Source organism: Lontra canadensis, unplaced genomic scaffold (genome assembly GCF_010015895.1).
Source record: "Lontra canadensis isolate GAN:19392208 unplaced genomic scaffold, GSC_riverotter_1.0 scaffold109, whole genome shotgun sequence".
Taxonomy (NCBI): domain Eukaryota; kingdom Metazoa; phylum Chordata; class Mammalia; order Carnivora; family Mustelidae; genus Lontra; species Lontra canadensis.
This window is the reverse complement of record NW_022631103.1, coordinates 1,941,617-1,969,072: the sequence shown is the minus strand read 5'-3', so window position 1 is coordinate 1,969,072 and position 27,456 is coordinate 1,941,617. Positions and strand designations below refer to the sequence as shown.

Here is a 27,456-nt window from a genome sequence, read left to right as displayed (position 1 = left end):
GTAAATGACTTAACATCTCTGACCCTCCGTTTTCTCATCTGTGGAAGGAGAGATCTGAGAGTCTTGAGGAGACTAGTGATAAGGCATGTAAAGAAGTCAGCACATTGGCCTGGTTCCTGGAATGCACTCACTAATAATAGCTATAACATCAGCATCATTTTTGTTGCCAGCTGTTGGGATATTCCAGAAGGATTTATGGCTGAATGGGGGGGATTGAATTACATGGCCATGAATATCACTTACAACTCTCCACAGGGTTCATGGGGAGGCAATGGAGTGAAATGGTCAGGCACATGGGCATTTGGGGATCAGACTGACCAAGTCTAGGCTGTGCCTCCTTCTTTATGGGTAACCTAACCAAAGGGACAATGGTTTCTATCTATCACAGTTGGCTATGAAAGTCAACTAAGACGATTTACTAAAGCAGGAGCATGGTGCCTGGTATATAGAAATCATTTAATAAATGGTAACTATAAATGCCATCATCATCCTTCTTGTGGTTTCTGTATTGGAATGCTGGTGCAGACACAAGGTTCATTCCCACCAACTCTCCATTTTCTGGGTTATTATCAAATAATGAAGACATTGCTCTGCAGAGAGGCTGGTGCAACTACTCCCTTAGGGACTTCTCCGTGTTGGTACCTCTGTTGGTATCATTAAGACATAATTTTCTTGGTGAGTGCTGTGAAATGTGTAAACCTGGCAATTCACAGACATGTACCCCTGGGAATAAAAATATATTATATGTTAAAAAAATAAAATTTATATTAAAAAAAGACATAATTTTCTTTTCTAGCTAGTCGATAATGTTTCTCTCCAGAAATACACATCTTTGTTTGGGTGATTTTGAGAGAAGGGGAAAAAAACATATTAATAAGAAGAAATTAGGGGTGGTCTTTTGCTTAAGTAATTAACAGAATTTAATGATTTTAAGGATTATTTTAGAGACACATGTGCTTTTTCGAGTCACGAAAGGAGTAATTCAATTCTGATTTTAAATAGTAAGCCATTCACCTATTCTATCTATGTAAACTGCAACACATGAGGAAAAATATATATCATTTAGATGTATAATAAGTTAAATAATGGCCATGCAAAGAAATCAAGTCCTAGTCCTTGAAAATTGTAAATGTTACCTTATTTGGAAGAAAGGGTCTTTTGCAGATATTATCAAGGTTTTTGAAATGAAGAGATTATACTGCATTATCCAGGTAGGCCCTAAATGTCATCGCAGTGTCTCTATAAGGGGAAGGCAGAGGGAGATTTAACACAGACACACAAAGGAGACCCACGGAAGAGGAGGAGGCAATATGGCCGGAGAGACAGAGATTGGAGCATGGAGATCAACCACAAGGCAAAGATCGCCAATGACCACCAGAAGCCAGAAAAGGCAAAGAACAGATTCTCCTCTGCAGAGCCTTCAGAGGGAGTGTGGCTCTGCCAGACTTCCGGCCTCCAGAACTGTGAGAGAACACATTTGTTGTTTTAAGCAACCCAATTTGTGGCAATTTGTTATAGGAGATTCAGAAAACTAACATAGGCTATCAAAGCAAGATGAGATTTTGGGAGCTAGATAATTTTGCACAGTGCAGTCTAGGATTCCTTGGTGTATCTCAGAAACAGGAGAGGCAGAATAAATAATATCACGCTTAGGAGCTGAATAGACTAGGTCCAAATTGTGTTTCCATTTGTAATGATTTTGAATTCCATGTGATTCTGAACAGCTCATTAGACCTTCACAGAGTAGCCCGGCCTCTAGCTGGGGAGTGGGCCTGGAGGCAGGAGAACCACCAGCATGCTCTGCACTGCAGAAGTTCAAGGTGAGGGAAGAGCAGGTCTTGATTTGGGCAGTGGGAGTTGATTGGAGATTGAACATTTATTGTACGCCAGGTGCATGAAAAAAGAGCCCATTGCATACCTTACTCATTTAATACTCATAATAACTCTATGCTAGGAGTACCACTACTGTTTATAGATAAGGAATCATAATACATGTATCAAAATACATGTCCAAAGTAACACAGCAAAGAAGGTGCAAAGCCAGAATCTAAACTGAAGAATCAGAGCCTGAACCCTTGGCCTTGACAGTAGTGTGCCAATATACATGGTTTAGGCAGTGGTCTACCAACTGGGAGAGGTGGGAGCCTGGAGGTGCCTCACCCTGGATGCATCCAGTAAAAGCATGTGTTGTCTGTAGAGATTTTAAAATAGTGATAACCCAGAATAGTAGTTGTTCTGCCTTTTATCATCACCCCGAGCCAGTGATCCTGAACAAGGTCAACTTGAATACCGCCCCCCTCTAGTACAGCAGAGTCCTCCCCAAGTCCCTCTTCCCTTGAGATGCTGCTGGCTTTAGTGACTGATTTGGACTATTCAAAACCATGTCAGCAGGCAAGATAGACTCATGTCTGTTCACTGGGTGTGCCAGTCTTTTCAATACGTGAAAACAGAATCCTCAGGGACATTCTCGGGTTCATCGCAGATACCCATGGATCATTAGTCCCTCTCGATGACCATCCCTGGAGGGCAACGGACTGACCACGACCCAGAGAGGCCAGAGGGATCCGTGTGCCCGTGTCTGAATGGCCACCTCTCTGCCCACAAGCCATAGCATACATATATCTTTGGCAGTCTCGCCCAATAATGGCTTATAAACAAAATCAGAAAAAGTTTCACCATCCATGTGCCCATGGCTTCCAAATACCTATTTCTAGAGATGATTTCTCCCCAGGCCTCTAACTTTATAGACCTTTTTATGTCCATTTAAATGCCTAGTATGCCATTCAAATATAACATGGTCCCAAACTGGTCACGGATGTCTTACCTTTTTGTCCTGGCATGGTAGGCAGTCCGTCCACTCTGACCAGTGGCTGAGCTGGCAGCTAACGGCTCTGGGGCTGGAGTTCTGAACAGCCCGGCTTACTCTCCTAGAGACAGGGGAGACGTCTGCTTCAATTTTTAAAATTCTTATTATGGTGATTTTTAGTTTTGTTATAAATTGAAAAAGATCTTTTAATGTGAAGATATCTTATTAATATGAAAACAGATTAATTTTTCCCCAGCTTTGATGGGGTATACATGACAAGAATTGTATATCTTTTAGATGTATGATGTTATGGTTTGATATACATTGTGAAATGATTAGCACAAGCGAGCTAATTAACACAGCTATTCCCTCACATAGTTTTGTGTGTGTGTGTGTGTGTGTGTGTGTGTGTGTGTAGATCTAGAGATCTCCTCTCTTAGCTAATGTCAAGTACACAGTACAGTACTATTAACCAAAGTCACCATATTATACATTAGGTCCCCTGAACTTATTCATTTATGACTGAATATTTTGATAATGTGACCAACCCCTCCCCAAGCCCCCCTTTGTGGCCATCATTCGACTCTCTAGTTCTATGAGTCAAACTTCTTTAGGTTCCACATATAAGAGAGATCATGCGCTATTGGCTTCCCTGTCAGTCATTTCACTTATATACTGTCCTTCAGGTTCATCCATGTTGTTGCAAATGGCCCGAGTTCCTTCTTCTTTAGAACCAATCAGATACTGAATTTTTTAATCTTCTAAAATTCAAATATAATTAACGTACAGTATTATATTAGTTTAGGTATACAATATAATGATTCATTAACTCTATACATTACTCAGTGCTCATCAAGATAAATGTACTTTTAATCCCCTTTATCTGTTTCTCCCCTCTTCCCCACCAGCTCCCCTCTGGCAACCACCAGTTTGTTGTCTGTATTTAAAAGTCTATTATTTTCCCTTTTCCTCTTTTTTTTTTTTTCTGTTCATTTGTTTCATTTCTTAAGTTTCACATATCAGTGAAATCAAATGTATTTGTCTTTCCCTGTCTGGCTTATTTCACTTAGCATTGTATTCTCTAGATCCATCCTTGTTGTTGCAAATTCAAGATTTTATTCTTTTTTATGGCCAAGTAATATTCCAATATATACACATGACATCATTATCCATTTATCTATTGATGGACACTTGAATTGCTTCCATAGCTAGGCTGTTGTCAATAATGCTGCAATAAAAACAAGGGTGCCTATATCTTTTCAAATTACTGTTTTCATATTCTTTAGGTAAATAGTCAGTAGTGTAATTACAGGATCATATGGTAATTCTGTTTTTCATTTTTTGAGAAACCTCGAGACTGTTTTCCACAGTGGCCACACCAGCTTGCATTCCCACCAACAGTGCACAAGGGTTCCTTTTTCTCCACATCCTCACGGACACCTGTTGTTTCTTGTGTTTTTTATTTTAGTCATTCTGACAGCTGAGAGGTGATATCTCATCATGGTTTTGATTTGCATTTCCCTGTTGATTAGTGATGTTGAGCACCTTTTCATGTGCCTGTATGTCTTCTTTGGGGAAAAAAAAGTCTATTCATATCCTCTGTCCCTTTTTAATTGGATTATTTAGTTTTTTGATGTTGAGTTGGTGTTGGATATTAACCTTTATCTAATATATCATTTACAAATATCTTCTCCCATTCAGTAGATTGGCTTTTTGTTTTCTCGATGGTTTCCTTCACTGTGCAAACACTTTTTATTTTGGTGTGGTCCCAGTAGTTTCATTTTGCTTTTGTTTCTCTTGCCAAAAGAGACATATCTAGAAAAATGTTTCTACAGATGATGTCAAAGAGACTGCTGCCTATTTTTTCTTCTAGGAATTTTATGGTTTCAGGTCTGGCATTTAGGTCTTTCACCCATTTGAGTTTATTTTTGTGCATGGTCTAAGAAAGTGGTCCAGTTTTATTCTTTTGCCTATAGCTATCCAGCTATCCTAGCACTATTCATTGAAGAGACTATTTTTATTCCATTGTATATTCTTGTCTCCTTTGTTGTGGATAATTGACCATAAATGCGTGGGTTTATTTTTGGGTTTTCTATTCTGTTCTGTTGATGTAAGTGTCCATTTTTGTGCCAGTACCATACTGTTTTGATTACTGTAGTTTTTAGTATATCCTGACATCTGTGATTATGATATCTCCAGTTTTGTTATTCTTGTTCAGGATTGGTTGGGCTATTTGGGGTCTTTTGTGGTTCCATAGAAATTTTAGGATTATTTGTTCTGGTTCTGTGAAAAATTATCTTTTGTATTTTGGTAGGGATTGCATTAAGTCTATAGGTTGCTCTGGATAGTATGGACATTTTAACAATACATTTGACAATACTCTATGCAGGTGTGATGCTGGTGGGTTTATATAAATTATCTCTTAATTTTAATAGATTTCCGGTAGAGTCTTCAAGGTGTTCTATGTATACTATCATGTCATCTGAAAATAGTGACAGTTTTACTTCTTTCTTACCAATTTGGATATATTTTATTTCTTTCTCATCAGATTGCTGTGACCAGAACTTCCAGGACTACGTTGAACAAAAGGCGTGATAGTGGACATCCTTGTCTTGTTCCTGGTCTTAGAGAAAGAGCTCTCCATTTTCACCAGTGAGTATGTTAGCTGTGGGCTTGCCATATATGACCTTTAGTATGTTGAGGTGTGTTCCCTCTAAAACTACTTTTTGAGAGTTTTTATCATTAATGGATGTCAAATTTTGTCAAATTCTTTTTCTGCCTCTATTGAGATGATCATTTTTATCTTTCATTTTATTAATGTAGTATATCATGTTGATTGATTTGTGAATATTGAACCATTCTTACATCCTTGGAATAAATCCCACTAGATCATGGTGAATGATCCTTTTAATGTGTTGGTGGATGTGGTTTGCTAATATTTTGTTGAGGATTTTTGCATCTGTTTTCATCAGAGATGGCTTGTACTTTTCTTATGTGTTGCCTTAGTTTTTTGGTATCAGAGTAAGACTGGCCTTATAGAGTGTATTTGGAAGCTTTCCTTCCTCTTCTATTTTTTGAATTAGTTTGAGGAGAATAAGTATTAACTCTTCTTTAATAGTTTGGTGGGATTCATCTTTGAATCTGTCTGGTCCTGGACTTCTGTTTATTGGAATTTTCTGATTACTGGTTCCATTTTGTTAGTAATAATCAGTCTGTTCAGATTTTGTTTGTTCCCGATTTAGTTTTGGAAGATTGTCAATTTCTAGGAATTTACCTATTTCTGCTAGGTTGCTCAATTTGTTGTCATATAATTTTTTGTAGTAGTCTTTTATAATCCTTTGTATTTCTGTGGTGTCAGTTCTCTTCTTTCACTTTGGATTTTATCTATTTTGGTTCTTTTTCTTGATGAGTCCAGCCAAAAATTTACCAATTTTGTTTATCTTTTCAAAGAATCAGGAGAACTAACAATTGTCTTTGAAGACTCAGGGTAGCAGAAATCCCAGTGGTTAAGAACATGGGGTTTGGGGTGAGAGGACTAACTTTGAATCTTGCCACCTGCTGACTTGGAAATCTGGTTACTTAACATCTCTTAGCTACAGCTTTCCCATCTATGGGAAATTTTTAACTATGCTAAAAACAACATTACCTGATGGAGTTATTGACAATATGTTAAAATACTTATGAAGTATTTGTTAAAGGTTGGCTTTTTGTTATTACATGTTAGGATGTTCCATGAATTACCTCATCATTTAATTCTCTATAATGATCCTAGGAGGCAAATATCATTAGCCCCATTTATATATAAGAAAGCTGAGATTCTTAAGAGCTAAGTAGTCCCAGAAGTCACAGCCCAAGGGTGACAAAAAGGCAGAATTTGACCTAGTTGGTTTGATGGCAGAGCCCGTGTTCATTTCCTCATCATGCTGCTGTTTCTTCATTTCACAGACCAGCCAACAGAATCGAGAGAGTGAGAGCCTTGCCCAGGGTAGTGCAGGTAGAAGGTAGAAACTGGTCTTTCTCCAAGGCTATGTTCTTCCTGTTACCCCATGTTGCCTCCTCAGAGGTTAAAGAGCTTGTCCAGGTCACACAGAGTGAGGTGGACAAGCCACAAGCTTGCCTGGCTCCAAGCCTGAGCTTCTTCCCACAACATCATTACTGCGACTGCAGTGTTAGAGCATGGTCAGCCCACTGAGCAAAGATTGTAGGAAGACTGTCTGTTACCCCTAGTATTACCATAATTTCGGAAAACCAGGCAGCCTCTGTTGTGACGAATGGCATGATTATCACCCTATCATAGGAAAAGGGGTGCTTCACATCTCATACTAGTTATTCCATGAGTCACTAGTCATGATGAATGATGACACCCAGGTTGAAATCCAAGACAAGGAGCCATGGGGAAAGCAATGTTCATCTTTAACACTGGTTTTCAAACTTGGGTCCCAGGACTCTTGTACACTCTAATATATCATGGAGGACTGCAAAGAGCCTTTGTTTAAGTGGGTTGCGTCTACTGATACTCACAACAGTCAAAATCAGAACAGGAATTTTAGCAATATATATTTATTGATCTATAGATAGATACATACTTAGCAATATGTATCTATTTTGATTTTAATACCAAACCCATTACGTGTTACAGTATATGCCATAATTTTATTTGAAAACAGATTTCCTTGAAAAATAATTAGTGAAAAGTATGTCATTAGTCTTCATGTTTGCAACTGTGTTTAATGTTTGAGTTAGTAGAATGCAGTTCGAGTCTCATTTCTGCTTCTTCAATCTGTTGCTTTTGTTGAGGTTTTTGAAGAAAATCAACGTCTTAGATGTATATAGTTGAAAATGTTACACAGTTGAGGGGAATTTTAACAGTCTTTTCAGATCACTGTGGGTATTCTTCTTTGATACTACACCACAACTTTGACAAGTGGTAATTTTTAAAATGTTAGTTACAATATGGAATCTGAAATCATGTCAATGAATTTTTTTGCACCCTCTTACATCAAAGTCCACTGGTCTATGTGGATTTTGAATGGATCTGGCACTCCCACATGATTTTTGTAACACCAGGCATTGGAAATTTGGAAAACAATGGTTCACTATGCATATCTTAACAATGTTAACACATTTCACTCTCCAGTATAAATTAGTCAAATTTGTTAATATCACCAGTGATCTCATCAAGCTCAGTAGGTATGTTTTCCAAAATTTTAATTTTTGTTTGAAAGCTCAAAAATTTTATCATTGGTAACAAATGCTATTATTTGGTTTCCTGGAAGTGATGGGCGCCCTGTTCATTTTTGAGACAATGTCTGCCAAATAAGTCAGCCTGAATAACAATAGGTTGGCAGCTATTTTGTCGAGAAAAAACAATGTTCAAGGGGAAAAATGGCTAATTGCTTTTTCTTAAGACAACCATCATACTTCAGTACAACAGAAGTTCATTCTCCCCATTTTGTCACACAGAATATTTAAATAACTTCTATTCTAAGATTGAAGCGTTTTTCTCAGAGATTGAACTTTACTAACATTCATGATTTTTACTGTTGCAAGAGGGACTTTTTAAAGTCAGATTTAACTTCTTTCCTGTGAGTTTGATATCACTGCCTTGATTTGTACCAAGACCACAGTGTTTTTATCTGCCATAACTTTTGCACCATCAGTGAAAGCATTAACACAGTGGAAATGGCAAATGTCTTAGTGTTACTATGGTATTGTTGTGAACCCACAGAGCCCCTCTGAAAAGATCCTGGGGACTCCCTGAGATCTGCAGACCACTGTTTAAGAAATGCTGATTTATAAAATGATGTTGGTATGTAATACCAGTGCTCCTGTCCCTCCAAAAGCTTCAGTGCTCAGCTCACAAACTTCCTCTCTATTCCAATTCCTTCCATCACCCTGGGAAACCCTGTCAGCTCCATAAATGAGTTATTCAACATTTGCCCCTCAGTCACTCCTTTTCCTTGCCTCCAGGGACCTTTTTCCTCACTCCACTATCTTCTATGGTCAATCCTGATCCTTCTCACTCGCTAAAACAGCTTCTTCTCCAAATCACTAGTCTGTGAGTCATCTGTGACTAGTTATTTGGGGGTTCTTCTCCTTCTGTATTGTATGTTCAAGGATTCCCAGTTCACTTTCATTTGAACTTCTTTGGGACTTTTACCCTTGTGACACCTAAGCTTTCTATCAATAATATCCCCTCCTATTTTCATTTCCCTTTGCAACTAGTTTTGAGTCTATGGCCTATCATTTTAAAATCATAATTATGTCCTAAATTTCTGGACTCTACTGCTCCTTTAATCTTGCCTACCTCTAAAACCCAATCCTGAACAAATCCAACTCTCCCTCTTTATCTGGTTAACTCCTAAGTATCTTTCAATGTCATCCTAAAGTTCATTTCCCTAGGGAAATATTTTTCCTCCCCTCATCTGGTTTGATCAGTCTCTGCACATCTTCTCAACATTTAATTATCACCCTTGCAATATTTGTCTAATTTCTATCTTCACCAGATTGTAAGCTCTATGAAGGCAGATACTCTCTGTATGTTTGTTTACTGTTCCTATCAGGGTGCCAGACCCAACGAAAGTGTTCAGTGAATATTTAGGAAAGGGAAAATAAAAAAGAATGAAAGGAGGAGAGCAGGGAGGGTGAGAGGCAAAAAGGGAAGAGAGGAGGGAAGGGGGAGAGAGGAAGAGGAAGGAAAGAAAGAAAGAAAGAAAAGAAGGGAAAGAATGAGACCAATTTACAGGAAATAGAGTGACATTGTTTAGAGACTTACTTGAACCTAATCTAAGGTTAGAAGCTAATTAATTAATTCTGATAACTAGACATTCAAATGGCTCAAGATTCTGTCTATGTGTCATTTCTCTGATAGACCGTCCTAAGAATAAAAGTTTGAAGTATAGGGACATGGAGAAAGACAGGGTTCTAATCATCAAAAGAAGGGTAGAAGATACATGGTGAAGGTTTGGGAACAGAAAATGACTCCAGGATTAGTTTTGCATCTCACTATGGAATTGTCAAGATAATGTCAGTGTAAGCCCACAGAGACTGCATTATGATGTCAAAGTGGAAGGAAACAGTATTAATGGGTGGAAGCAGAAGCCTAGACAGAGCAGGGCTGTGTTGCTGTAGTTTTTAAAAGCTTTGTGACATGATGTCTAGACAGATGCACACATAGTAATGCTATCACTGAAGCAAGAGTACAGAAAGTACGCAAGGACCATTCATTAAGTCATTATAGGGCTCCAACCTTTTAGCCAATATCAATATGTCCAGCATTTTCTCGTATCATTCCAATGAATCTTTAAATGGAGTTTATTTTTTGCTTATTATAAAAGTAATACATTCTCTTTAAAGAGAACATAAAAGAAAAAAAATGCCTCCAACCCTCCCACGATTAATATTTTGTTATATTTCCTTCCACTCCATTTTCATAATATAATTGAGGTCATACTGAGTATTACATTTTACATCCTGATTTTCCACTTAATACCATAGCAGAAATGTAAAGTATTTATGATGGCTACACATGGTTCCACTCATCTAACAGCAAAAAATTAGATTATTGACCACCCAGTGTTTCCATATTCTAAGTTCCTTCCTGAAGATACTTCCTGTAGAATGGAATGGTTGGGTTGAAGGATACAGGTTATTTTAAGGCTTATGACACTATGGCCAAATGGCTTTCCAGAAAAATTATATCATTTTTTTTTTAGGAAACCATGGATAAATCTGTGATCTTGTAAAGCTCAGCAAATAGTTTTAAAGCATCACCAAAAAATAAAAAAACAAGAAAGCATCTCCTAACTGCTGAGAATCTACTCATGCAATAACACTGAGAGTCAGGAGATTTTTATTATAATTTTTAGTTTACATCTACTTTGTTATGCTACAATGAGCAAGTTTCTTTACCTAACTGGCTTTTAGTTTTTTTTGTTTTGTTTTGTTTTTTTAATCTATAGAATCACCACAAGTCAATATAGTACTATGGCAGGATTTCTCAAAGTGGTCTCTGGGGAGTGCTCAAACTGGGGTTGGGAAGGAAGAGAAGAAAATTTACATGGTCAAATTTGGATAAATTGCATACAACATGCTACTCTTAGAAATATAAAATGCAACATATTAAAGGCCCTGAGAAGTTCTGAATTCTAATTTGCACAACCCAGCATTCCCCCAATTTTTGAATACATCATTTCTTGTTTCATATAACATCTGTAAGATTGGATAATGCAATTGAGGTCATACTGATCTAACACAAAGTGGTTTGGATTCCACCAAGCATGTATTACAATCTAGTTTCTGCTACCTACTGAACTTTGATTTCCTTATAAGTGAAAATAGGATACTAATAACTTGTGAGACTGTTTTGAATATGGGCTAAGATCATGAATGTAAAGCCCCAAGCACAAGCCCGATGTACATGTCAGTTCCTTCTCTCTAACCTTCTCAACCCCATACATGCTCATCAAAACTCTCCATCTTTATCAAAATGGTATTGAATGCCCACACTGTATAGGGCTGTGAACTAGTGACATCCTACCCATTTGACTTTTTAAAGAGGGTGGCACAGAAGGCAAAGGGCCTAAAACCTGGAGTTGAACATGCCATCTCTGAGTCAAATGCTTGACCCTGCAAAGTGGCTACCTCAGCAATTGAGATCACATAATAATTAATTGTCTAAAAGGTTAGAAGGCCTAACCCTGATTATTGCCAGGGGATCATCCTATTAAGTTGGCTCAGCTTATATTTAAGACTGATTGTCACTAATTATATCATCTTGAAGCAGATCCATTCAGTTATTACATGGAAATTATATCATGAAACTGAGGTATTTTAAGTTGACTTTGAAATTTGGCTGAGTCCCTGGTGACGTCCATGTTGCTAAATCCGGTGGAAAGTTTTCTGACTTGGTCTTACTTTCCTCTGTTAGCCATTGTTCCCTTCTTGATATTGGCCTGTCTTAGACAGCTTCAGCACCACACTTCCTGCTTCCCTCCTGACCTCTGTGGCCAGTTCTTTTTGAGTTCTCTACGAACTAGAAGGCCTCAGGGTGCAGTACTGCCTTTCTTTTCTCTTTCTGCTTCTCTCACTCTTAGGAAGTTGAGACCATTTCCTGGGCTTCCCATGACTTTATGCTAATGCCTCCTCACTTTAGATCTTCAACCTAGACCACTCTGTTGAAATTCTGTTTTCTTTATCCAACTGCCGCATGTTAGATCTCCACCAAGTCAGTGCCTCTGAGGCATGGCAAACTTTCAATGGCTCCAAATATCAACTCTTTATTTTCTTCTTCTTTTTTTTTAAGATTTTATTTATTTATTTGACAGAGAGAGAGATCACAAGTAGGCAGAGAGGCAGGCAGAGGGGGTGGGGGGAAACAGGCTCCCAGCTGAGCAGAGAGCCCGATGTGGGGCTCAGTCCCAGAACCCTGAGATCATGACCTGATCCAAAGGCAGAGGCTTAACCCACTGAGTCACCCAGGTGCCCCTTAACTCTTAATTTTCTTCTAACCTGTTTCTCTCTCTGTTTTATCCACATCCAAAAGTGGAACCACCGTAACACACAGTTGCTTAAGCCAGATACCTGGCCATGGTCTTTAACTAGCTCCTTCCCCTAACCTCTATATCCAATCCTTTGGAAATTTCTGTCATTTTACTTTCAAGATATATGTCAAATATCTTCCCTTCTGTGTCCCTCTACTGCTACAACTCTAATTTAAGGTACCATTATCTCTCACCCAGATCACTGCTATGGCCTCCTGTGGGACCTCCCACTACAGCTTCCTCCCATTCCTTCTCTGCACAGCCACCAGGATGATTTTTTTTTTTTTTAATTAGAAATCAGATGATCCCTGCCCCCATTATAAGGCCCTCTAGTGTTTTTTGGCTGGCTGGTTGGTTGGTTTTTAGTACAAATATTCTTCATCATGGTCCCAAGGTCCCCTGTGATCTGGTCTCTGTGCACATTTTGAACATCCTTTCAGGGCACAATCTCCTACTCTCATGCTGTTCCCATCCTTCAGGGCCAGGAGCATGATGGGCCATTTACCTCTGGAAGGTCTTCACCGAGGCTGATCTCTCCATTCTCCCTTATTCTTCACATGGCTTCTCCTTACTGTCCTACATCCCTCAGCTTAAATCCCACCTCTAGAGAAAACCTACCAGCCACCCTGTCCTTACATTACTATAATACCCTCTATCAAAAGGCCTTATTAGTTTCCTTCATAGTACTTATCATAGTTTTTTACTGTAAAGTTTTGTTTCCATGTTTATTGACTCCATCACTACACTGTAAATTCCATGAGGGTAGGAACATTATCTGTCTAGCACCTAGCATACCTGGAGTATGTACTGAATGAATAAATGGACAAACAAATGAATGGATGGATGAAATGAACAAATGAAAAGTATCTTCTCTGTGCTGGGTACATACAGAATTCCACACAGAACTTCTGGTTCTAGGCACATGCCAGGTTTTCCTGCGGTGTGTTCATGATGCTGTTTCCTCTGCATGGAATAATCATACCTCATTCATCTGGCTGAAACTTCCCAGTTCAGTTAAGCCTCTCTTCCTCTAGGTAGCTTTCTTTGACCTGCCTGCCCTATGTTAACATCATGCCATATACATAGAGCTTCTCATACTTTATCTCCATCCCTACACTGCACCCATAACAAGACAGAGGTCACAACTATATTGTTTGCAGGCCAGTGCTAAGTGTAGTACTTTGCATATGGTAGGAACTCAGAACAAATGTTGGGTATAAATATATTTCCTCATTCACTTTTATATTATTTCATTTAAATAATATAAGAACCCTGTGGGGTGGGAACTATTACACCCATTTGATAGGTAAGTAAGACAGAGTCATAGGGAGATGAAATAAACTTGCTTAAAGGTATATAGGTAGTAAAATGACAAAGTAAGGATTTAAATGAAGGTTGTTGGACACTAAACATATGCACTGTATTAGCATTCCAAGATACACTATGAAGGACTTCTGACAAAATGGAAAGAGAGTAATAAAAATAATATTTAAAAGCTTACCATGTGCCATTTTTGTGCTAAGTACTTAGTATGAATTCTCCTAACTCCTGTTAGCACTCAGTAAAATATGTATCTCTGTTTTATAGATGGGAAACTGGAGACTTAGTTTAACTTGCCCAAATTCTAGAGCCACTAAGTGGTGAAGCCAAGACATAAACCCAGGTTGATCTCTCTCCAAATCCCATACCCGATGCTACTTGAAGTATAGTTAAGGATTAGTTAACCTGAACAAAAGTGTCCACATTCACATGGCTCACTTCTGAGTCACACCCACTACTCTGACTGTTCAAAGTATTTAAAAATGCACATAGCTTGAATACATACTGATTTCCAGTTATCTGGACAACCTTTGAAAATAGTCACATGGCCTTAGCCCAGGGTATTTTGGTAAACACACTCTGATGCCTGGTGAAATAAATAAAACAGAGAAGGATCATGATTTAAACTTCTCAGAGTTCATGACCTCTGTGTCCTATTTAATAAAACAGAGGTCATCCTCCATGTTTGAGATACTTACTCATGTTTGCATCAGTCCTTCTAAAGGAATTTTGTTCATTCTCCATCAATGGAAATTTTTGGTTGAAAATGTTATATTTGCATTACTTATCAAAATGAAGACTTTTTTGGTCTTTTTTTCTGGTGGGTGAGGGTAGCAGGAATGGTGGAGATAATAGCCATCTGGCAATTAGAAGAGCTGACTGTTCCACTAGGTGGCCAAAGGATTTAGAACCTGTAAGACTGCTTTCTTTCCTCTCTGGCTCTGGTCCTCAATCATGGGATAATACTTAAAACAAATCTTAGGGGGACATGATGAGGCTTAATTGGCCAGTATTCTTAAAATGCCTGGCAGAGAGGTCTGGTTGTTATGTAATATGCTCCTTCTCTCTCTCTCTGGGGCTCAAGTTTTCTCCTTGCCACACGAGTGGATGGATTAAACCAGATGTTGTCTGTGTCAATCCTAATTCCAAAGGTCTGTGATATAGAAATGATGGAAACAGCAAACAAGAACATTAGAAGAGTTACTGCACATATATCCACTTATGGAAGGAGACTCATGAACATGATGATAAGTGGAAGACACAAAAGAATACCAAGGAAACTTTTAAAGCTGAAAATAATTACACAGAAATGAAAAAACTCATTGAATGGCTTAACAACAGATTAAATACTGTGGAAGAAAAGATTAGCAAACTTGAAGAAACAGTGACAAAAGCTTTCCAAAATGGAACAAAAAGATAAACAGACTGCCAACAATAACAACAAGAGTACGGCTTCAGTGGGCTGTGGGATATCGAGCGGTCTAACCTATCTATGACTGTACTATCAGAAAGAAAAGAGATTATGGGGCAGAGAACATATTTAAGTTAATAATGGCAAAACTTTTTTACAAATTTGCTGAGAACTATAAACCTATAGAACCACACCAAGGTGCATCATAATCAAATTGCTGGAAATAAGTAATAGAGAGAAAATTGTAAAAGCAGTCAATTTTTTAAAAATGACATATTACACAAAGAGGAAAGCATATTTTTCCTCAGAGACTATGCAAACCGAAGATAATGGAATGACATATTTAAAGTGATGTGATAAAGGCAAAATAAAGACATCTTCAGGCCACTGAAAATGGAGAATTCATCAACAAAAGTCATTCTGCATTGCAAGAAATGTCAAAGGAAGTTACTCAGTAAGAATAAAAATATCAGAAGCTGTATCATATTATTTGAAAGTAGGCTGTGATATATTAGGGATATATATTGTAAATCTAAGAACAATAACAACAGCAACAAGAAAGCAGAATAGTGAGTAAATCATTTGGAACTAGAAAAAATATTAAATCTAAAAACCAGAATTAAAGAACAAATGGGACACATAGAAAGCAAATAAAAATGTGATAAGCAAATGCAGAGTTATCAGTAATTACAATTTATATAAATGGTATAAATACTGTGATTAAAAGACAGTGATTGTTAGACTAGATACTGAAGCAAAATTCATCTATGGGCTATCTACATGAAGCATACCTTAAAGTATGAAGAGTCAGATAAGTCAAAATAAAATAGTAGAAAAAACTCACCATGCAAACAATAATCATAAGAAAGCAAGAATAGTTATACTAATAATAGACTGCAGAACAAAACCAATTGCTATGGATAATGAAAGCCTTTCATAATGATAAGGAGGCAAGTCATCAAGAAGACATAATTATTCTAAATATAGATAGATCATAGGTAGGTAGATAAATAGAGAAACAGAGTTTGAAAACACGTGAAGCATAAACTGCTTCTTTTTGCTTTCAGGAACTGAAAGGAGAAATAGACAAATCCACAAAGTTAGCTGGAGACTGCAACATCCCTCCCTCAGTAATAAATAGAACAAGGAGATGAAAACTTGAGCAACATTAACAACCATCTTGATTTAATGACTTAGCATTACACCCAACAACACAGAAATACACGCTTTTGAGTGCACACAATATATTCACTAAGAGATCATATATTCTTTATTATAGAACAATCTCAAGAAATTAGAAGGACTGAAAATTGTTTAAACTTTTTTATCTGATGCACACTATTTTATTTAAGAATGTGGCTTTCTTTTTTTTTAAATATTTTTTTTATTTATTTGACAGAGAGAGAGAGATCACAAGCAGGCAGAGAGGCAGGCGGCAGGGGTTGGGGGGAGCAGACTCCCTGCTGAGCAGAGAGCCTGAGGTGGGGCTCGATCCCAGGACCCTGAGATTATGACATGTGCTGAAGGCAAAGGCTTAACCCACTGAACCACCCAGGTGCCCCAATTTTCTTTAATTTTCATGCAATCATTTTATACATAAGTTTAAATTTATTTTACAAATAACATGATCATGCATATATTACATTTTTTTAGAATTAGATTATTTCTTGCTCAACATTATCATTTAATATTTGGAATTTTTGAAATTATTATTATTTTTTATTATGTGTTAGTCACCATACAGTACATCACTAGTTTTTGATGGAGTGTTCCAAGATTCATTGTTTACATATAACATCCAGTGTTCCATGCAATACATGTCCTCCTTAAGTTGTTTGAACTTTTTAAGGCAACACACATGCTAAAATGTATTATTTATATAAAAGATGTAATGGAGATCTATTGATACTTGAGACTGGATATTACAACTGGTTTCCATCATCACAATTTTATTTTATTTTCTTAAAGATTTATTTACTTATTTATTTGCCAGAGAGAGAGAGAGAGAACGCACAAGTCGGGGAGCAGCAGGCAGAGGGGGAAGAAGAAGCAGGCTCCCACTGAGCAAGATGCCCAGGCAGGACTCGATCCCAGGACCCTGGGATCATGACGTGAGCTGAAGGTGGACACTTAACTAACTGAGCCACCTAGGTATCCTTCATCACCATTATTTTTAAATGTCTTTCTCAATCCCATATTTCTATTAGGTGTTGATAATAAGCAAATGGTAAAGAAGAGCTCATAAAAATAAAAATGTACTAAAAAATTTAAAAATTAAAAAAAAATTAATTTAAGTGTACCATTGAAAACATAAATGTATATCATCTGTTTTTCTCACTGTTAGGTTTCATATAAGATTTTATTTGGGGCAAAAAGTGTGACACTTAAGTTTTGTAAATGTTTGAAAGCACTGATCAAACTTGCTGATCCAATGCCAACTGGCACATGATACATTTGTTCTATCTAATTTTTGTCAACCATCTGAGAGAATGGAAAGACCAAAATATGACAATAACAATCACACAACACCGCTGGCAGTAGTTTCCACTGAATGCTTGCAAGGGCATTGTCTTAGGTACTTTCATCCATTTGTTTCTCTGAATTTCCTTCCATTTTACAGCTCAGAACACTTACGTAACTTGCCTGAGATCACACCAACAGTCAATGCCAGGGCCATAATTCTAACCCAGTAAAATCATTTCACCATGTAATCTTCCATTTTCAAAGCCCGGGTCAGATAAACTGGCATTAGACACATAAGACCTCATGATTTCCTACTTCAGCACTTTGTGAAGTATTTAATTGGTTCTCTTTTGCCTTGACTTCAAATTTGCCTCTTCACTGGTCTGTCTTCTTTGATAAGTTCATCAAACATCAAGAAGCTTTGTTCATTTTCAAAAAGGATTACAATGATAAGTTTTATAATTAAGAGTATCTCAGCAGAGATTTCCTTTACCACTGTTCTCTTGCCTTTATCTTGTAATTATTAGAGGTGAATTTTCTGATTTTTCAAAAGTGTATTTGCTTTAAATACAAGTCGCAAATGAACTGCTTGTAAAAAATGCCTTTCCCCCTCCTGATCTGTTACGTAAAGGAAATCTCTCTTGCTCTAGCATTTAAAAGCAATAATGATTCAAAATTAAATCACTCAACAAGAACTTGAATAAAATAGCTCAACTTAAAATCTTCAGTGTTTGGGAGACAAGGACTGCTTTCAAACTATCCCAAAGCTAAAATAAGGGGCTGTTTAAGCACCATAACAAATTTGATGTTAAGATGTAAAAACCTGAAGCCAGGCTGGACAATTCAAGGAAATGAAATGAGCAAAATTGCAATGTACCTATGAAAATATCACTTCCATTCATTACCCTACAGCAAAAGGTAAACTCATTTTAAGAATGAAATGACCCAGCATCTCTATAGTCTCTCGCCTTTCGCAAGATGATGTTATTAACATTACCTAATTGTATCTCCCCTCAAACACTATGAGATGGGAATTTTCAAGATTCACAAACAGATGAGTAGAGGTTAGCTGTCTGACATTACTCAAGAGAATTATTATTTATTAAACTGAGTATACTTTATATCTGGGACCTTATTTCATATTCATCAGCTCTTACAGATGAGACATTATTTTTCTCATTTCCAGCTAGGGAACCTGAAGCTCAAAGAGATTAATTGGTGCCCTCCAGATTGCCCAACTATCAAGTATTAGATCTCAGATTATATTAGACTGAGTGATTTGTATCTAGGTCCATCGGACTCCAAGGACATGCTCTTTTCACTGCTCTGCACTCCTTCACTGGATTGGTAATAATATGAAAGACATCACATTCCATCCTAAAATCACTTGTTGCAAACACGAAAGTATCTTAGCGCCCCACTCGGTGATCCCTAGGTACAAATCTTGCAGAATTATGACCAACTCACCGGTTCACCTTCTCCTGAATGGTTACCCCAGGCTGACAAGTCATCAAAGACAAGATGAAGAAAGCAGCAGCAAACATCTCATCCACCCTATGTTACTTAGAATGAATAAAATTATTCAGAGAGCTGGAGTCAAAGATGTCTTCAGACTGGGACTGGTAAGATCAATGTAATGTTTGGAACCAACAGAACTCTCTCAATTCTCATTGAGATGTGGTTAATTAGTGACTAAGGTATTGATTAGCCAAACACCCTAAAATCTCAGACACCAAAGGCCACTGTCCTTCAGACCTTTTGAAAAATAATATCCATATTGTTGAGGAAAGGAGGATTTGCAACCAATACCAGTCTAGCAAAGAGATCTTATTTTCAGAATGAGGCAAAGCCAAATTAAGAGAGAGTCGCAGAATTCACTCGGTCTTTCTGAGTGGCTCTTGGAACTACTAAAGTCAGATCAATTTGCTTTTTAAGACTGAAACAAGGATAACACTGGTGTATCAGCTTGGTCATAAACGGCTGCCCAAATGTAGAAAATGCTAATAGTTACATAAAGGTTCTACAATGTGTTGCCAAACATTGGGAGCCTGAAAGCTGTTGTAAATGAATAGACTTTCTGCTTTTCATCCAGATATTAGATATGAAGACCCAGCATATTTGTGTCTTGAGGGGACCAGATGTCTTCCATAGACATCTTCAGAAACGTTCTTTAGAATTACAGTGACAGCTACACAGCTGCACCAATGATCTCATACGTACATACATTCTCTTACTCTTCCAGACATATTCATAAATTAATTAAATAAGTAGAGATGGAGAGACAGGAATAACTGAACATGTGGCAGGCTTGTCATATGTCTTATTTTACTGAGCCCTCACAAGTCGATGATAGAGGAATGATTAATTTCATTTTGCAGTTGAAGAAATGATAGTTCAGAGAAGTTAAGTAGCTTGCCCAAAGGATGTACAGCCATCTTGATCTCTTTGGGAATATTTAAATTCTCTCATTAGCAGGATGACCTGGTAGCATCATTATTCATCTCAAATAAAGTTATGAAAAATTTTAATGAACAACTTGTATGCTTAAGAAATATTTAGTTGTGGAGATTTTAATAAGGCACTCAGTTGGTTTTGCCTCTATCTTTTCAGACATTTAGGCAAGCATTTGACAGAAGTGGAGACTATTATGGGTCCTAAAAAAACCCCTGATGTCCCTGATTTCTGTGTCTTTCTCGCATGTGTGAAGGAATTTTTGAGTGATGTGAGGAGAAAATCAGAGGCCCACTAAGAGTCTGTAACAGTGATGTCAATGAGGAGTGATCTTGCCCTTGAGAGGACCTTTGGTAACATCCAGAAACATTTATGGTTGTCACAACTTTGGAGATTGTGCTCCCCGCACGCAGTGGGTGCTAAACATCTTAAAAAGCATGGGACAGCACCCCACCCCCGGGCCCAACAAGGGATTATCTGGCCCCAAATGTCAATAGTGTCAAAGTTGGGGAACACCACCCCGCAAAAAACCTGGTCTGCTTTCCCCTGATGCCTGGGATTCTGGGGAACTCATTTTCTTCTTTTTACATGTAGATAACATCATCTTTCTTCCCAGACCAGCTCCTTCTTGAGATTTCCCTGATGGCTTTTCTCTTCACCCAAGACTTTAGTGGCCTTCAGGGCTATTCCTTAACCACTGCTCACCTCTCTCACTCTGCACCCCTCAACATGGTCCCTTAAATTCTGTCATATTTCCTCTGCAATGTTTTTCCTCCAAAGCTTCCCTCCTTCATTCTTACCCTTGGCTCCATTTCATGGCCTGGGGTCTTCCTGAAACTATCACGACAGACTCCTAGTGGGCCTCTGTTTTTCTCCTCAGACTAGACCTGCCTGTGCATTACCACTGGACTCATCATCAAGAAGACAGCTCCTGACAACCTAAATCTCCTGCTCGGAAACCTTCAGTGGCTCTCCCATCGTCTATCTACAAATTCCTCCACACATGGGTCCAAAGCCATCCTTGCAACCTTCATCAACCATCACCCTCAAATTATTCCTGACATTCTCAGCTAGATTCTCTTGACCTTCCTCACACTATTTCACTGCTGTGACTTCGTCCATGCTCGATCCTTACCTGGACTACCTTTATCCATCCTCTTGTACCCTTCTGCCAAGTGTCTTACCAAATAGCATGCCCACCGTGGATCCTTGGCTGATGGTCCCATCTGGAAGGTAACTCCATGTTATCTTTGAACCTTGCAAATATATACCAGCATTTTCCAGTTTTGACTCATACTATGTTTTTCTAGGAGCATGGGGTACATCTCAGTAATGAAAGTTTCTCTAGGGTAAATCCTGTGTCTGATCCTTCTCTGTAATCACCCATATCACTTAACACTGAATCTTTAATAAGAAATAGTATTTGATTGAGTGAATCTGTGAATCAACTAAAGAGAGTTTACTATTCACAGTACTTTCAGGTGTATTTTCTCATTTAATCTTCAAAATAATCTTGTGAGATAAATATTATCCTCAAGAGAATCCTGAGAGAGAGATAGTGAGTAAGAGGGAAAATGGAAACAAGGTAGATAGAGTATCAAGCCCTGTACCTGCCACTTTACATGGTTTTTCAATAATCTTTTTCAATCTATTTAATCTTCACAGTGATCTTCCAAGGCCCGTAGTCATGGTGCTATTTTGAAAATGAGGATATTGATGCTGTCACACAGCTGGTGAATCTCAGAGTCATGGATTGATAATCTTTCCAACTTCAAAACCTGAGACCATTTTTGGGTGTGGTCACACAACTACCATGTGGCATAGCAGGACAGGGCTTGGGTCTTCCAGCTGTAGGTCCTGTTCTCTGTCCATTATGCCTTAGCTCTGAGAATGAGTATCATTTCCCGGGGATGAAGAAAGCAACCCAGAGTGAATGGAGGGATAATCACAGAAGAGAAGCAAGAGAGAAGCTAAATCAAATGAGATTGTGTCATGCCTCTATGACTCCGTGTGTGTGTGTGTGTGTGTGTGTGTGTGTGATGATCTTCTGCCCTTTCGCTGGAGAAACCTACAAAATATTCAACACGACATCAGGCACAATGTCTGCAGACGGTGGGTGAGCAGCCCCAGTCCACTGGCTTTCCTTCCCCGACCTCCTCTCTCCAACCTTGGTGAGACCCAATGTCTGTGATGTTTGTTTTCCCTCCTGATCCTTTCATCAGGCCAGGCAGGGGATGCAGCCAGCAGACAGTCATGGGTTTTCAGCTGGAAATGAAGTGGGGCTGGTTTAAGTAATTGATCTCAAGCAGAGGCTTTATAAGGGGTGGGTTAATGCGCGCCTCCTGCTTCCCACTTCATGTCCAAGCTCTGCATTTGCATTTAAGGGGTGGGATGAGAAGGAGCCGGCATCGGGCTCATTAGCATTGAAATGCAAGACCTTTTCTCAGGTTGGAAGCAGCTCACGCCAAATCTGGGTGGTTCTTTGGGAAATTCAAGAGTGTCCATTTTACACCTGAGCCAATTCCCCAGGCTCCATGGTTGGATCCGCTTTCTTCTCTGTGATGCCTTTCCCCTCCAAGCACAGTGTGAGCCGTACCTCACCTCCATTCCCCCTGCACCCTGGCCACAGCTCCCACCTGGGATTTCTTTTTTTTTTTCCCCCCAAAGATTTTATTTGTTTATTTGACAGAGAGAGATCACAAGTAGGCAGAGAAGCAGGCAGAGAGAAGGGGAAAAGCAGGCTCCCTGCTGAGCAGAGAGGCCAATGCAGGGCTCTATCCCAAGACCCTGAGATCTTGACCTGAGCCCAAGGCAGAGGCATAACCCACTGAGCCACCCAGGCACCCCCTACCTGGGATTTCTGTGAACACCTGGAGACAGGGCTGTGCTGGCCCAGAGTCCGTGTGCAGCAGATGTACGAGTCTGGGAACGGAGCTAGCTTTCCACAGCAGGCCAACCCCACGTGCTCCAGGAACAGGCAGTGAGGGACTGCCGTGTGTACACAGATATTAGAGACAATTCAACGCTCCATTCCTGCCAGCATCCCACTGAGGGATCAAGATAATTTCTGTTCCCCCAGTGCACTGGGAGCTTCAGGAGGACAGGGGCTGGTTTTAAATGACTTGTACCCCAGGGCTGGCACTACTAGATATTCCATACTTGGGTTTTACGAAGCCCAGTAGGAAAACTACAGCTTTCAAGTACAGCATACCTGGATTGAAATCCAAGTGCCACCATTGATCAACTGTGCCACTTTGGACATTCTGCCTTAATTACCCCTCCTGTATAATGGGCTTGATGGTTTCATATATACAAGCATAACAAATATATATATATTGCACACACATCATACCTAACAAATATTCATTATGGATGCCGTTTCTCTTTGTAATCTCCTTACTTCCTGCCCTCTCTGTCATGGCCTGTGCTCCATAAACACCCTCCCGGGGACATTCAGGAGCCTGTTCTCAGCTGGTACTCATGGTGCCATCTGAGAAATTGGTAATGGAGGGAGGGTCACTGAGAGACAGACGCAGTAGACATTCAGGTGTGCCATTTTCCTATATATTTTAGGCATCTTTATGCTATCTAGCCAGGTATTCACTGCTTAACTGATGCTTTGTAAAGATATCGTGACCTCTCAGCCTCAGACCTCAGTGACCAAATGGACTGGTCCATCAGAACATAAGCGCTGGGGGGCTGACCAAGCCCATCTCGTTCACCATCACGTAACAAAGTAGCTGCACATTCTAAGCAATCAGGTATTACATTGGCTCCACTGGGGCTTGGGGTTAGGTACAGGGAAGGGCACTAAACGCCCAGAGATGAGGAGAACGCAGCCCGGCACCCCCGTCACGGTGCATGCCCCAGACTGAGTACCATGGAGATCAACAGGGACCACGCGGGGAACATCCAGAAACAGCTGCTTCCTGCGGTTTAGGCTTTGAAGGAGGCAGGTGGGCAGGAAGAAGTGTCTGCAGACAGAGGAAGGAAGGAAGGAAACAGCATGAGCAAAACCACGCAGATGCAAAAGGGACACCGTCAGCCATCTGGTAAGCAAAAGGACGAAGACCAGGTTGCTCGCTCGCTTGCTTGCTTGCTTGCTTTTTTTCTTTTTTCTTTTTTTTCCTTTTTTTTGGCCGAGATGATTTCAGTTCATTCCATTGCTGAGGATGTGGAGGAGCTCTTGAACAGACTGACGCAGCAGAGCCCCAGGATCCGCCTGAACTTGGCGCTCGGGGGGGCCCACTCTGGGGCAGGATGGAGAGGAAACAGAGAACCCAGCTTGGAGACGACTCCCGGACACTGGAGCTCCGCGCACCAGACGCGCGAGGGGAAACGCTGGAGGACAAACGGGAACAGTGGGAACCCAGAAGCTCCCCCGTCAGGCCTCGGAGCGTGCGCTGGCCTCCCCAGGATCACTCCGCACGACGTTGGTACGGTCGCTTGACTTCTCCGGCCCTCGGTGTCCACACCTGCCGGCCGGCTCTTCTCCACTGTCCCCTGCAGGCTGAAATCGTGTGCACGGGGAGCCCCAGCTAGGCCGCTCCCTCTAGAGCTGCAGCACTAGGAAAAAAACAGAGAGCTGTTTCCAAACCAGTCAAGCCTCTCTTAATACTTTTATTCAGGACTTGTCTTCCCAGGAGACACTCCGGGCTGTCAGTCTGTAATTAGACTTTCTCCCGCTCGGAAAGCCGGGCTGTGCGGAGCGAGAGACCGAGCCGGATTAGCCCACTGTAAACAAATGTGGTCAGTCCCCTTCTTGCCAGTCTCGGTTCCAGCGGAGTGGATTTCTGCAGCTCCTGGGTGAATGTTAATGCCTCCAACGTACACGGCTGCAAGAAAAGAAATCGCGTGTGCCTCCCTTTCTCGAGAACGCTTCGCGAGCATCTCTGTGACGCAGCGTGGGGCACGGGGGCAGCCAGCAGCGCAAAGAACTTAAAGAGCCTAAGGCAGGAGATGGGCACCTGTGTTTCAAGGGAAGCTCAGCCACGAATTTCCTTTGTAACCTTGCAAGAGTCACTTCAGCTCCCTGAGCCTCAGGTATCTCAACTGTAAAATGAGGCTGAGAACACCCGCCTCGCAGGCCTGCTGGAAAGTGTAATTGAGATAATGTACATGAGAGCTTTTGGTAAAGCTCTGCAGGCAAGGGGTCAGTGTCAAGGATGGCGGGCTCAGCTTTCCAGCGCCAAGGGGCAGGGAGTCGGGGTAGGTACAGAGCAAGCCGGAGGGCCAGGTTCCAAATTCTCATCAGCATCGGAGTCCTAGAGGACGGGGACAGGGGGACAGAACCAATGCCCCCCGAACTGCCCTCTGACGAAGATTGCCCTGAAATCAGATGCAGGTTTTCCCCCATGGGAGCAGAAGAAAGGGTGCTACCGTTTATGAGCATTTGCTCTTCCTGTAATCTTGACGGTGGCTTTAGAAGAGAATTCTTATACCCACTCCACAGATGAGGAGGCTGAGACCAGAAAAAGAAGATGGGAGGGAGAGAAGGTTGGAGGCCAAGTTGCTCTGACATTTAGCCTGCTGAGGCTCCCTGTTTCTCAAATTATAAGCAGATTAGAATCGGCTTTAAATGGGGGACAGATATGTTGTAGTTCATTACCGCAAATGAAACAATTGGGGGATCATCACTAATATTTTCACAGGGCATCAAGGAGGATGAGTTCATGTCATGAACCATAAGCATCATGAAGGCAGGGGGTGTACTTGTTGCAATATCCCAGGACCAGCAACACTGCTGGGAACAGAGCAAGCACTCCATAAATACTTGTTAAATGAAGACACCACCTCTATGAGACTTACTGTCATCCCCTGGGTTTTTCTGGGTGATCACAACAGTAAGAAAGGAAAAGCAAGTCCTTCATGTAAATTGCCTGCAGAATCTGTATGCATTTGTTCCACTGGCGTTTCCATTTCTATTGCTGTGTAACAAACTACCGCAAAACTCAGTGGCTAGAAACACCATGGGTTTATTATTTCTCAGGATTCTGCAGGAGGTCACTTATGGATGGGGCTGCATTCAGCCGAGAGCTCAGCTGGGGCTGGAACGCATGTGATGCCGTCTCATCACACAGTAGTCTAGCCCAGGCTTCTTCCCAGCCTATCCGTTGACTTCCCAGAGAGAATGCTTCTGCTTCCATCACACTTGCTAACATCTCATTGACAAAGCAAGTCACATGGCCAAGCCCAGATCAGTGTGGGAGGGGACCACACAAGGGTGTGCGGATCTGGAAGTAAGGTTCATAGAGATCAGTTTGTCACATGGATCTTCATGAGCTACACTTAGGAATGAGCTTAAATACATACAGCAGTTAAAAAGGTGCCTGGCACTTAGTTTGTACTCTTGAGGTGGGATAGCTAAATCTGATTAATACCTAATTATAGTATATTACCATAATTACTATTACATTCCTTACTGGGACTGCCTTTATTTTTTGGAAAATGAAACGAGAGCCCCGTGCTAGGGATGCTTTGGTGTACCCTTCAAACTCTGAGCATATTAACCCTCTGTATTTCTGAAGCTCCACAACTGTGTTTGAGCAGCTGGGTCAGCAGCGAAAATGAAGATGAATCCCTCTTTCTCCTCTTCCCCTGAGCCCTTCATTTTTGTATGGTTTCCCTAAACCTGGGTATACTTTTTGCTTATTCCTAAAAGTGATGTTGGAACGTAAAGGAGGATTACTCATCTCTAGGAAGACTGCTTCCCTTGATCCAAAGAAAAAAGTATGCCTTGTGTCCCTTCCTACTTTTGGACATGGTTGCATGAGGGCATAACACTTGGAGATTGCTTTTACACCTGTTATCATATCATGACAAGAATATGCTCTGGATGACCCTCTAGTCCCAGAGGGAAAGAGACCCATGGACTGAAAAACTCAGCCACCCTAGAGACCTTCAACTTGAAACAGAATTGTTCCATCAGATCCAGACTCACTCTCGCTGTCACAGCTTGAAGCAGAGCTCCATAGCTGACCTCAGAAAACTGCCAAGTTTGGGGATGGCTGTTATGCAGCATTATGTAACAACAGCTAACCAATACAGCGTCCTATCCCGCAGTCTGCTGTCAACTGAGCTGCAGCATTGAAGGTGTCTGCCCAGGATCACCCTAGTATGGAAGACAGTGTAAGAGAAATTTTGAGAGAGATTGCCCTTGGCCTTTGGGAACCAGAGCAGCCCATACAAGCAAGGTTGAGTAAGAGACATGGAGTGGTGCGGTTGGGACCAGGAAGTTAAAATACTAGATTGAGTCTACCCTAATTGCTGAAACTGACCGAAAAGCTACGAATCTACCAACAAGATGTAAGAAACTCTATCTAAACAGCTTAGCTGAAGGCAGTGACAGGAAAATAGGTAAAACTCTATATCTGGTTTATACCCTTCATCCCAAGTGTTCAGTAATTCTGTTCTACTTAGAAATTCTCTCCCTTTAAAAATCAGTGTTGCTTTTAACAGGGCAA

General features: G+C 40.3%; 1 protein-coding gene across 1 annotated transcript in view; it reads right to left on the bottom strand.

Moving 5' to 3' along the window:
• C8A (complement C8 alpha chain) overlaps positions 1-19,194 on the bottom strand; it is a 63,148-nt gene extending 43,954 nt beyond the window's left edge. Inside the window, exons 1-2 of the mRNA XM_032839749.1 lie at positions 19,010-19,194; positions 2,825-2,927 (exon numbers count right to left, since the gene is read on the bottom strand). Coding sequence (XP_032695640.1) covers positions 2,825-2,927; positions 19,010-19,086 — 180 coding nt within the window. The 5' untranslated portion in view covers positions 19,087-19,194. The remainder of the gene's footprint in view (positions 1-2,824; positions 2,928-19,009) is intronic.
• Positions 19,195-27,456: the final 8,262 nt, after the last annotated feature.